The 12,813-nt window shown below is 34.7% G+C and overlaps 2 protein-coding genes across 2 annotated transcripts; one reads left to right on the top strand and one right to left on the bottom strand.

Annotated features, from left to right (window-relative positions):
• The first annotated feature begins 779 nt into the window (after positions 1–779).
• LOC140987299 (uncharacterized) lies at positions 780–7,415 on the top strand. Its single transcript, XM_073455756.1, has 13 exons — positions 780–1,736; positions 2,350–2,431; positions 2,567–2,670; positions 3,233–3,359; positions 3,435–3,529; positions 4,352–4,475; positions 4,962–5,042; positions 5,227–5,325; positions 5,399–5,584; positions 6,299–6,436; positions 6,550–6,606; positions 6,754–6,885; positions 7,004–7,415. The coding sequence occupies exons 1-13, from the start codon at positions 1,696–1,698 to the stop codon at positions 7,214–7,216; spliced, it is 1,479 nt and encodes a 492-aa protein (XP_073311857.1). The 5' UTR covers positions 780–1,695; the 3' UTR covers positions 7,217–7,415.
• An 89-nt stretch (positions 7,416–7,504) lies between these two features.
• LOC140987298 (probable E3 ubiquitin-protein ligase EDA40) lies at positions 7,505–9,969 on the bottom strand. The gene is made up of 3 exons (XM_073455755.1): positions 9,557–9,969; positions 9,335–9,457; positions 7,505–8,929 (listed from the first exon to the last, which is right to left on the bottom strand). The coding sequence occupies exons 1-3, from the start codon at positions 9,680–9,682 to the stop codon at positions 7,571–7,573; spliced, it is 1,608 nt and encodes a 535-aa protein (XP_073311856.1). The 5' UTR covers positions 9,683–9,969; the 3' UTR covers positions 7,505–7,570.
• Positions 9,970–12,813: the final 2,844 nt, after the last annotated feature.

Consider the following 12,813-nt stretch of genomic DNA (forward strand, 5'->3'; position numbering starts at 1 on the left):
CCAATGGTAAGGAAGCTCCAAACGTATCGCTAAAATCACTAGAAACATTAATTATGGTTGTCTCAGCTTCACAAAATAATGTTGTTTGGTTATTTTTGTAATGAGAGGTTGTACCTTTGGCAATACGAGTGCCATTTTTTTAAAACCTGACAAGTTTTCAAGTTATATGTTGAGTTGTCTTTATGTCTAACAAATATCTCATCTTGTAATTTGTTCATTCAAAGTTTAGAACTTTTCCTATAGTGAACTCCATTTGAAGTTTACAAGAGTGAGAAAATTTTGAAGAAATGGCAATGAAAAAATAAAGGGAAAACAAAATCTTGACAAAAACTTGCGTGAGACGGTCTCACGGGTCGTATTTTGTGATACGAATATCTTATTTGGGTCATTCATGAAAAAATATTACTTTTTATGCTAAGAGTATTATTTTTTATTGTGAATATCGGTAAGGTTGACCTGTCTCACATATGAAGATTCGTGAAACCGTCTCGTAAGAGACCTACTCCAAAAACTTTGCGTACAATATGGGTCCTGAGTTGGGATTTGTCTTTATACAGTATATCGTGCGGTATGTGTAACTCACCTGTCGCCATCTCTAAACAAGTTGTGTTCCAATGGTAAGGATGGTGTCATTTATTTTAACAGGAGAAAACAGATGAGCTCAAATGGACCATCGGATTTCAATTTTATTTTATTTTTTAAAAGGGTCAGCACAAATTTCTATCAAGCATATTTTTTTATGTTCATATTAATTTTATGTATTTGGTTTAGTTTATTTATCATATTTTGGTCATGAAATTATTTTTGTAAGTGGAGGCAGTTGTTATGGGCGCAGGAGCAGCAGCACCTTGAAGACCTCAGCGACTCCGCCTTACTTTAGTTCAATTCTTTGACTCATCTTTGTTTACCTGATTCTTCCTTTTCCTTCAATTTCACCACAGTTCCTCCTCTCGCTCGCTGGAATCTCTTGTTATTTTTTATTGTTATCTTTGTTGGTTGATATTTGTCTGTATTTATTTGTTTTATTCCTCATCGGAGCTAGTTTAGCTCCTTGTATGGGTTATTTTTGTGTTTTTGAGCTCTAGTTATTTCGATCGAACCCATTTGTTCGCCTTCTGTGATTCTTCCTTTCAATCTTCATCGTACCTTCTTCTTTTCTTTTCGTGATTCAAGAACTTTGGAAAATTAGGTTTCGAGATCTGTCTCAATTAAACTAACTTTAGATTCTTTTCTAGGTCGTATTTGGGTTTTCACATGGGCTTTTTAGACAAGAAGTTTCCTGTTTTGCCCCATTTAATCCTGATGTGAAAGGAGCTCCAGTTGTCGAGTATTGATGTGATAGAAGGAAAATATTGAAAAAGTTGGAAATTTCAGGCGTTTGAACCATAAATTTCGTATCTTTACTCCAAGATTCAGCTTTTGCTCAATTAAAGTTGATCTCGGGGGTGGTGTCGCTGCTGCTGTTGTTTGTTATTTGAAAAATGATGGTCGAGACTGTGTTGACTAAGTTCTGGTAGTTAGGATGTTACCTTTTATGATTTTGAGCTAAGTTCCTTAAAAACTCCGGTTGGATTTTCTTCTCGTAGTTACATTTGACAAACAAAGCTACAGAAGTCAGCCTCCACTTCTGCAATTGAGAAAGAAATGAATCCCATCATTTTGGGATTGGCTTCTTGAGTTAGCTTTCCACAAAAGATGATCGACCAGTTCATTAGTTTCGTTATTCGGCCACCCAGGTACATTTAGATGTCTCTCTTGTTCAATTTTCTTTTTTGCTCTTGTCGAGATGTTGGTTTTTGCACTTGATTATCGGTTTATTGTTGTGCTATAAAATTGGATCTATCAATAATCTTGTAAGTGATTGAGAATTTAGACCAACTCATTTTCTGGAATCAATGTCTTGTTCACATTCATCACACGATTCACACCCCTTGGTAAGCTGCCTCCTTTTCCTATTGTCAAGCGATTATGTAAATTGGTTGGTGACATCTATTACACAATTTGTATATAAACTGTTATTTTATTTAGTCATAAAAAAGACAGGAAATGGAGAAGAAACAAAAATTTGCATTTGTACATAACCAAGTGATTCTTGGTAGAGCTTCTTGTGTTCTAGATGTTGCTGCTTGTATGTACACTGTCTTCCGGGCTCATAAAATAATTATTCTGCGATAGCTTTTGAGGCAGCTTTTAAAGCTCAAATGATCTATTCACTTTTTTGTCCATAACACCTTTATTATTTTGCAAATTATCATTCATTGTGATACCTTGTAGCATATGCCTACACATCTGAGCTCTTTCTTGGCATTGTTTTTTTACTTGTAATTTACCCACCTGGTTTTAAAACAGGGCTGAATATAACCCAGATCAGTATCTCTGGGAAAAGGATTTTACTCTCGGAGGAAGAAAATACATAAGAGAAGACCTGGAGGCAAGTATGGGCATCAGTCAACACAACCTATTTTGCAATGAATTAATAGGAATATATGATGTTTGTTTCCATTTCCAACCGTGAAGTTCTGATTGTACTAAAGAGTTTGAAAATACGAACTGTTTGATTTTGCAGCTTACGAATGAAAGAGGCCATATCTTGAGGTGTAGTCACTATGTCCCTTCACAGGTTCCTGAGGATGTTCCCCTTCCCTGTGTTATTTACTGCCATGGAAACAGGTATTCAGTTGCCTTCTAAATTACCATGTAGAATGTAGTCGCTGCTGCATACCATGGAGTGCATTAAATGTATTACATCATGCAGTCTGACTGGTGTCTATAGGAACACAGTAAGGAAAACGGAAGTATCGTACCATGTTGTACTGTTGAGATGTTTAAAACCTCACTTAATTTTATTTTATCGGTCTTTGATGTAAGTTTTGCACTTTGTTTATAACAGTGTGTTTTGTTGGGTGTAGATAATGGATTCTACCTTTTTGGTGTAATATTGTTACTGGTTAGCAGTTACCACAAATTGGTTATCTGCAGAACTGACCAAAAAAGCAATATCTTTCTTTATAGAAGTGGCACTTGATGTTGAGAAAACCAGATTGCCAGGAGTGAATCTCACAATAAATAGAAGGATAACATTTGTATGTATACAGTAGGCTTCTAAGTACCTTTCACATGTTTAAGGGTGTACATTTATTTTTCAAAGGAAAACACAATTATGTAACATTGTCGATTATTGAGGCTAGGTGTGTGAGCTTGTGAATCTTATTTTTTTTTCTTTCTCATGCAGTGGCTGTCGAGCAGATGCAAATGAGGCAGCTGTGGTTCTTCTGCCTTCAAATATTACTGTATTCACTCTTGATTTTTCAGGATCTGGCTTATCTGATGGGGATTATGTCAGTCTTGGTTGGCATGAGGTAGTTGTCCCTTTTTCTAATATGGAATCTCCAAGTTTCTTCTTTGAATGATGTATTTATTGCCTGAATTTTCAGAAAAATGACCTGAAGGTTGTGATATCATATCTGAGGAGTAACGAGAAAGTATCTCGAATAGGTCTTTGGGGGAGGTCAATGGGTGCTGTGACAAGGTTCGTAATTGTTTTCTGCCTTGCATTTTTGGAATGTTAGTTTGTGCTTCAGATTTATTCCTATGTTTTTTGCTTCTTTCAACTATGCTGTGCCCGAGGTACTAATTAAATTAACCTCTTATTTTTATTCTCAATCAAGTAGTCATTTTATAGATAATTTTCAAATGGGGATGAATATATGTGCAATATTTTGATTTTGAATAGTTCCAGTTGGGTAGATATGTGAGTCTGGTGTTGACTTTTGTTGACAGATGTGTGCACTGAATTGTCGAGGATATACAAACATCTATGAGCAAAATACGGGCACTGAATGCTAGTTAGTGCCAGTAGTCAGGGTTCACAAGTCTTTCCTATGCCAGTTCTTGGACTCAGTGGATTTTATTGGAACTATGTAATGGTGATGGAATGTTGAAATTAAATGTCTATAATTCCCAAGAATCTGAATAAAACTCCAGAAGAGAATGTGAAGAAAGGAGGATTGGGACTTGTTTTACCCTTACCTTATGCAAATCCACAAAATTCAATAATTTTCTGTGAACTTTCTATTGAAGTTGTCTTTTCCTGAAAGGACTATGACTATGAAGTTAACATTAACTACCAGAAACATCACATTACAAGTGTTTTCATGATTATCAGAGGGGTCGTAGGATTTTTCGATTTGATTTTGGGATTACTGGAGGCCTACTGTTTATTTGCTGCAAAATTTTTGGTATATTGCTTGGTTAGGTCTGTTCACTATATGGACATGTTATGTTCCCTTGTGCCCTGAGCATTTTGAAGGGACATCTTTTTCACTTCTATAATGCCATTGATGTACTGCAGCCTTCTTTATGGAGCCGAAGATCCTTCTATTGCTGGAATGGTGTTAGACAGTGCCTTCTCTAACTTGTTTAATCTTATGATGGAACTTGCTGACGTGTACAAAATTCGGATTCCAAAGTTTACAGTATGTTTCCATCTGACTTCCTTTTTTCTTGCACAATTTAAGTTGCATGTGCGGCTGAATCCTAAAACATTCATGCATGATAAACGAATGAAACTGTCTCAATGCACTTTTTTGTTTTCAACTAGTTAGGATGAAAATCCATGTAAGAATTCAGTGTCCTTGGACAGCCAGATAAAAAATGTTCAATGTATTATATTGGATACATAGAAATATATATCAACCGACCGACATATCCTATTCTTTGGTACGCGAATATGATCACAAGTTTTGCTTCTTCTTAGTCTGTTTTATCTCTTTCAGTTCCCATGTCAAAAAATATATGCATATCCTTCATGTATGCAACAATTTTCCAAAATAATCTTAGTAAATGAGAGATTAATATTCTCAATTTTGTAATGTTTTCTCAAATTTCTGAAGAATATTTTAAATTTACCATTTTCCTTCTGAATAAATAAATAGTGCTTCCACTTTCTTCATGTATTATAGGTTAAGGTGGGTATCCAGTACATGCGAAGAATAATTCAGAGGAAGGCCAAGTTTGATATCATGCGGCTTGATTGTGTTCAGGTCTTGGATTCTTTAGCAAGCTTATTTTGACCCTTGTTTTTTATATGAACTTTCTGGTGAGGTGAAACTGCCTCTTAAAGCCCCAGCTAAACAATTCTTGTTTAATTATTATTTACTCTGTGTTGGAGGGAGATCTGAAATGATCTTGGTACTTACCACGATTTAATTTAAATTGACTATGCAGGTTGCACCAAAGACATTTATTCCTGCTTTGTTTGGGCATGCAAAAGATGATAAATTTATCCAGCCTCGGCATTCAGATATTATTTTTAAGTCATATGTGGTATGAAAGCTTTCTACTGGTCTAGTGCTATAAATGTTTTAATATGCAACTCTCAAATTTATTCGATATACAGGGTGATAAAAATATTATCAAGTTCGAGGGTGATCACAACTCACCCCGACCCCAGTTTTATTACGATTCTGTATCAATTTTCTTCTTCAATGTCCTACATCCTCCTCGGCTTCCATCTATGAATTCAACAAAGATTGAAAAATATTATGATCTAGGAGATCTGAAGGTTAACTCTGGTATGGATGAGGTAATTTATATTGCACGTTGTTTTGTAAATTGTTTCTTTCATGGGGTACTTCGAAATTTTGGGCTACAATTTCAGATAGTGTGGTTCAATTTTATCGGTGGCATAACGTATCAACAATATATCTACATATTTTGGTTGGTTTGTTGGTCTTATTAAAATTTGACCAGACTTGATGCAACATTCAAAGTTTGAGGTTGAAAATTTAGATGCATATTTGTATTTATTTACATGAATTCTACTCTTTTTTGTCTGTTGTGTTGTAAACACCTGTAATAACGTATTTACCATTATCTCCTAAAGGTGATACGATGGTCGAGTACAAAGATTAATTTTGACACACATGGTAAAGCTTAAATAATGTTGAAATTTTAGTGTTTGTTTGGCTGGCACTTAAACTTTGGTCGGGACCTATTCACTCTAATATCAGCTTACTGTCTGGTGTGTGTCCATGAGCAATATCCTGGCTTTGGAGCAGTGACACAGTAGTAAGTTAACTTGTTTATAATCTTCATAATTTCTAAACCACCTATTCAAATTATATTCAGAAAGTTCCATTTTGTGCCAAACCATAGCTTGCCAGTGAATACTAATACTTTTCAGTTTCTCTCTATCCTTATCATTTACGTTGGATTTGCTTTTGTCACCATCATTTCTATGTTTTATGTGGAGCTCGTTTTCTCATTACCTGATGTATACTTGTGTTTTTTCCCTCAGGATCTGTTGTATGAGATAATTGCTGGGATTCGAAATGTCAGTGCTGATACAGCGAGTTCTTCTTCCGCTCCTCCACGAAATGTTTCATCAATCAAGTCTGTGGGGGACCTCCTTTTGGACATTGCGCCAGTTGCTAATGTAAAACTTTTAATTGTTTCTTGTTTATGTTGCTCTTATATTTAGGATATACTTCCGATTTGAATCCTTAAAATTGTCTTTTAATTGTATCTACATTTACTTTATTATTGCAGGATGGCCTGGCTATTGAAGATGCAGATATTCACGGCATTGATGAATTGCCTTTACAGGTACTTTTGATGGTAAAGGAAAAATTAAACTTCACTAATATATCTAGGATTTTTTTTCCACTCGTTGAAGGATAATGGACGACATAACTAGCTATCTCTGCATGGCAAAATACTTTAGTTTAAAAGTTCAATTTTTTTATCGAGTAGGACAAACCAAATGGCCAAAATGAAGAGTGTTGCTCATATTCAAGCTCAAACAGAGAAAGTTGGGGACGGTGCTCGTCTCTTGGCAGTGACGTACCTTCTATGGATTGTACTAGTGCCAGTAACTACAATCAGGTATTATCCATCCTCTTTTCAAGGGACATGATTTCCCTCCTCCCTCTCTTATTTTTCAATCTATTGGATTATGGGTTTCACACTTAATGATAAAGCAACTTCACGTACTGATTGGCAGAAAACCATAAGGGTGCTTGCAACCCCTTTTCGAGATTCTCAACAAAGTTCTTTAAGCTCACCAAAGGATGACAGCAAGAAAAAGAATAAAGCTTCCTCCCTGGACAATAAGAAAGCCAAACGGGACAGGTTTGAGAAGTTAGAAGCTCTGAGCCAGCGATTACGTCTCTGCATCCTCAAGAAAGTTAATCATAGGAGACATTGCTCATCATGAGCTATCACTACAACCTCTGTATCATAGACTAGGATGGTATTTTTCTTTTTCCCCTTTTTTCTAATTTCCGTTTTCTATGTTTTTAATTTAGTCTTCCTCCTTGTTCATACTTGTGGTTTTCTTTGTTTGTTAGTAATATTTAGGGGGATAAAGCATGATTGATTTCATTGTCTCTTATGGTTTCTCAGCGTGACATTGAGGGATCAGATGTAAAAACCAAAGAACGGTAATAGCATCATTGTTCAATTCCCAACAAGAAGAAAAACGAAAGATCGAACCTACATGAAATTATTAACCGACAAATCCAATAAATTCGGCAACCGTATACGTAAAGAATTGCAAATGAAAATGATATTATAGTCTATAGCCATGCAAATGCTTCGCCCATCTTCTAGCCATGAAAGGATCATGGTAATCCCAACTCTCTGCACCGCTGATCCTTCCTTCTACGGGGACATGTTCATCTGTATTCTCTCTTTTATCTTCCAAATGCACGACGATTTCACCCCTTCTCACACATTCGCCTTCTCCACCATCTATGTAGCTATATTCCACGCTCACATGTCCCAATTCGCCTAGATACAAAGGAAGATTCCTCTCTTCACCACCTCTCAGCTCTCCAATGCTAATAATCTTTGAGCTTTCCCCGATCCTCAACTGGATATCTCTGATTGCGCCTCCCAATGTTCTTGCCAGAAATTCCTCAAATTCGTGCATGACGAAGCCATTTGAGGCACCAAAGCCGAAACCCACGTGGAATACTCTCACAGGGATATCCATGTCAAACTGGTGGTAGGATCTTGATGGAGTGTCTGCTAGGTGCAGAATACAAGATCGTGGGTTCTTGTGGACACGGTCTCCAAGTATCTTCACTCCTTTCTTGAGCCCTTCCATTGGATCTGCTTGCCCGGTATAGAACAAACGATCAACGACTTGTAATGCAGTTCGTTTACCATAAGAAGTCATGCGCCTAAGAGGAAAGACTCTTGATGCTGCAGAAGAGTAAGTGACAATGCCTAAACGATCAATAGGACGTAACGAGGAAACAACCAATGCCATGAATTGCTTCATAAGCCTCAGATGTGGCCCATTCGGGCTCGTCACTAAGACCAAGTCAGCTGCAGGCTGATGCGATGATCTCACACGAAGATAAGCTCCATTGTTTGGGGAGCACAAAAAGGGAGGAGTTTCTGCCCCAGCTGAGGGAAAAAGATGTGCAGCAAGAGGTGAACTTGCCATTGATGATGACCCAGATACATGATTGGACGGAATCCCGCAATAATGGCAAGAACTGGTTCCAGAATCTTGACATGAGCACGGATTGAAGCTTGGTGGAACCAAAGAGACAGTCAAAAGAGAGAGATGAAGACGGGGTTGATCGCTTGTGTGGTCAGGCTCGACTGGATCGTCGTCATCATACTGTGCAGATCGCAGAAAGGATCGCCTGTGAACCCGAGAATTGGCTATGGAATCGTCGATGATTCGTAAAACTGGGTCAGTCTTATTGTAATGGATGGAATACCGGGTATTAAGGTTGCGCGGTAGCTGTGTCCATTGAGCACGACAAATGGGGCAGGTGACACTACCGTGCCGTACATTGGAAGCAATGCAAGCAAAATGGAATGCATGGGAGCATTGAGCTGTGAATATCGCCTTCCCAGGGCTGTTACCTGAGCTATAATTCAAGGGATCAAGACATATTGCGCACAAGTTCTGCAGCAAGCATTGGGAAAAAGGGCACATGGAATCCAAAAGTTAGATAAATAATGATAAGATGAAAAAATAGACAGATACTCAAAGCACCTTGCAAGCTAGATATTTTTCGTGTCTGATTTTCCTAAAAATTTAATCTTGGTCCAAAATTTTATGATGATTTACTCCCTACGGAGTGTCAAATTACCCAATCATCTCCTCCAGTAAAAACGACATTTTGGTTATAAATGCTCCACAGGGAAACCTTTGGTTCCGTAATGTACTAGTAGATTCAGAATTAAATACAAAACCAACTGGTAGATTGAGCACGCAATTGATTGAAAGTGTGGTAAAAACAACTCTTCCACAAATACAAATAATTCCTCGAGAAAGAGTAGAAGATTATTAAATGGCATCAAAACACACCTTGTTAGAAGAAGGGCTTGTGCTTGAATCACCCTGCTCCGAGATCTGCGAGGAGACCTTGCAAGAAAAGTTCCTCTTTTGATTCCCCGGTGGGATAGCATAATCGGGTGAATCACAAAATCGCTGGAAAAAAGGAAAAACAACAGAAAAATCAAAACTCACACAATTCCTAACCTGCAATTTCCCTTCAAGAACATGGGATTTCATCTCTGGAAGACTTACATTGGGGGAAACAGATGAATCAAGAACATGAGATTGTGGGCTCTGGCAGAAAGAACCACACACCTGCACCCAGATTTTCTTGGCCGCTTTCTTGAATGTCCACGACGCGCAGCCACCTCCGCTCATCTCCACCACGTGAACTCGCTCCTCCTCCGTGTCCTCGCAACTTTTCACCTGTTGTATGGAACAAGATTGTCCTGAAATGGAATGCAGGTGGAGAAGACAAAAGGTTTACAGGAATTCTGTGCCATTTTTCATTATCTCTCTCTCTCTCTCTCTCTCTCTCTCTCTCTCTCTCTCCACCTGTTTGAATGGTTGCTCAGTCTTGTTTCTCTGTTATTATTACTATAGACGATGATGACGATGATTGAAATTGATAGGCTCCCACCATCTTTAACTGTAGCCACTTTTGTGAGCTGCTGCCGCTCTGTGAGAGCCTACCACTATAAATACAAAACCACCACTGCCCCATTTATTCTACCTGGTTAAATCAATTTAGTTTACTTTTACCATTTTCACTTTTGGACCATATCTCTCACATTTTTCGCTGCCATTTTTTTTATTATTACAAGATTCTTGATTCTTTCTTGCAAGAATAGGCCTGCAAATAAATTAATGAAATGCAGATAAACATGATTCCATTCGTCAACTCTATTTTGGTTTGTTTGTATTTTCATACCAATTATAAAAATTATTAAAAAAATCAATTATATATATCATTATTTAATTAGTGTTTTAATATAATATAAAAACTTGTAGGAAATAACCAATGTGTTAGAATGAATAAGATAGATTGGTAAAAGAATATAAAAATAATATTTTTTCATCTCATACATTTAGGTTTGTTTGTGTGTGTTTTTCATATACATTAAAAATTTTATTAGGAAAAAAAATATATTTTACAATTAAATTTTCTATTTTACACTTATTTAATATATGTTTTAATATGATAAAAAAATGTGTTTAAATTAGTTAATTTATTTAATGATAGAATTAGATCAGTAAAATAATAGATAAAATAATATTATATATATGATAATGATTGGGACAGATAAAAATATATATAATCTTTATATTCCAATGAATTACTGAACTATATATTTGAGAAAAATTGAAAACATAGTCTTTATATTTGAGGCAAATGGAATGTTTATTTACATTTTTATAAGTTTTTTTTTTTAGGGGAACTCGATTACTGAGTAAATATTTGAGTCTACGAATATGTCTTAATATATGATTAAATATACTCAAATTTAATACCTCTGTTTTAATCATTTTTAACTCAAAAAATTGTCTGGCAAATATTATAAATTCTACACTGATTCATATACATTTTTTTAAAAAAAAAAATACCAAGCGAGACACGAGACGTGCAGTCTAGAGAGCCAAACCAAACAGGTTTTGTCACTGTTGTCTCCTAAATTATGGACAATTTGTAAATCTGAGTTTCTTGTAACTCTAAATTCAAGTTTGTTTGTTTTTTTAAAGAATTTAATTTCGAAATGGATACTACTTCAGTCCAACGTCTGTCGGGATAAATGATAATACATCCCAAAACTAATTCAAATGAAAGGATTTATTAATTATTTGATTTTTTTCTTTTTTCTTTTTTCTTTTTAAAAAAAGAAACTCAAGTCTTATTTATTCATCAAAAATCAAAATACTACATTATTAATTAATATAAAAATATATGATATTTTAAAATTTCAATTTTTGCTCAAATTTGTTTAGTTGCATCCAACTACTTAATTTGTATCATATTACCGACACAAAATCTTGAAAGTTTGTCTGTCCTTCAAATTTCAAATCACAATAATTATTTTTTGGTCAAATAATGTAGAAAAAGTAGATTGCTCGGTGAAAAATAATAATTAAAAAAAGGATCGTCGTCGTTTTATTTAAATTGTTCAAGTTTTAATAATCTCAAATATTATAATGATGCCCAACACATTTGCAACTTTAAAGTCAAACGCAGCTTAATGAACACAAAAGCATAATGATGCCCAATGTACTTTTTATTCACTTTTGCTTTTTTCCAATCTCAGTTGTGTCATTAAGTATGGTGATAATTGATGGAATCAAAAATGGGAACAACAAATTTGAGTTGCTTTCATGTAAAATCCATAACAAAAGACAAAAGTCACCATGTTCTAATTCTATTGCATTCTTTCCAAATATACCATTTTTCAAATCAAAATTTTAATAAGTTTATTGCAAAACTCAGATAAATGGTTCACTTACATAATTGAAAATAATAGAAGAACACGTGATCTTGATTTTGATATTGATATTGATAATTATGAGAGATCTAGTAGTAAATATATATAAATAAATCAAGTGTTTTTATTTGTAATTTTATAAAGTGGAGGGATATAATTTACTTTTAAAATGTCAATAACTGTGACAAATTATATGGTTTGTACATTTTGAGAAAAAAGAACTTGTGGAGACATCGATGCAAACAAAAAGCTCGTGAGATTTGACCAAGTCAAACCTGGATTTAAGATAAACAATTTAAACATTGATTTATGATCTTCCTCGAGGTTATGATTCGATTAGACATTGATCCTCTAATGATTGTTTAGGCTGGATTTAGTTGATTCTAATTATACTTAGTAATTCAATGTCATTCAACTGTAAAATTACTTATAACTTATTTAAATCCTTGTTTGTTTGGTGTGATAGACTATGTTGGTAACATATATTTTTATGCTATACTTGAAATATTTTCTCCTTATAATTTACAAAACTTTAAAAATTTGATCACCAACACGTGGTATCAATTTTTATTTGAACGTAAAAAACTCACATGATCTGATAATATTGAAAATTGATGATAAATAAGTAAAAAAGTCATCAATTTTCTTCACTAGATAGGATAATTTGGTAATCATAATACAAGAAATAAATTCATATTTTTTTTAAAAAAAAATCATAACAAAACATTTTATTAATTTATTTTTATATTTTATTAAAATATAAAATATAAAAATAATAATAATTACATACTACACGGTTTCAATAATTTAGTTGGGCCTAGTCGAGCCCACTGGGTTACAAGATTATTATATTTAAATTCAAACAGACAACAATTGGCCCACTAATCCTAAAGGTGCAATGTCCTTTTCAAGATCCAGCAGCTCATCTGGACGTTTTGGTGTGAATTTTTAATATTATTATTTTATTTAATTATAAAATTATTTACGACTGCTTATATATGATATCTACATTTCATTTTATGTTTATATTTTAATTTT

This window comes from Primulina huaijiensis, chromosome 11, assembly GCF_012295235.1.
Source record: "Primulina huaijiensis isolate GDHJ02 chromosome 11, ASM1229523v2, whole genome shotgun sequence".
NCBI classification, from domain to species: domain Eukaryota; kingdom Viridiplantae; phylum Streptophyta; class Magnoliopsida; order Lamiales; family Gesneriaceae; genus Primulina; species Primulina huaijiensis.

Excerpts from the sequence above, each read along its gene's own strand:
- LOC140987299 (XM_073455756.1), top strand. The coding sequence starts at position 1,696 with ATGATCGACCAGTTCATTAGTTTCGTTATTCGGCCACCCAG. Across the intron at positions 1,737-2,349 it reads TTCGTTATTCGGCCACCCAG|GGCTGAATATAACCCAGATC; the intron begins GTACATTTAGAT and ends GTTTTAAAACAG. Across the intron at positions 6,437-6,549 it reads ACATTGCGCCAGTTGCTAAT|GATGGCCTGGCTATTGAAGA; the intron begins GTAAAACTTTTA and ends TTATTATTGCAG.
- LOC140987298 (XM_073455755.1), bottom strand. The coding sequence starts at position 9,682 with ATGAGCGGAGGTGGCTGCGCGTCGTGGACATTCAAGAAAGCGGCCAAG. Across the intron at positions 9,458-9,556 it reads ATTCATCTGTTTCCCCCAAT|CGATTTTGTGATTCACCCGA; the intron begins GTAAGTCTTCCA and ends CCTTTTTTCCAG. Across the intron at positions 8,930-9,334 it reads CAAGCCCTTCTTCTAACAAG|AACTTGTGCGCAATATGTCT; the intron begins GTGTGTTTTGAT and ends TGCTTGCTGCAG.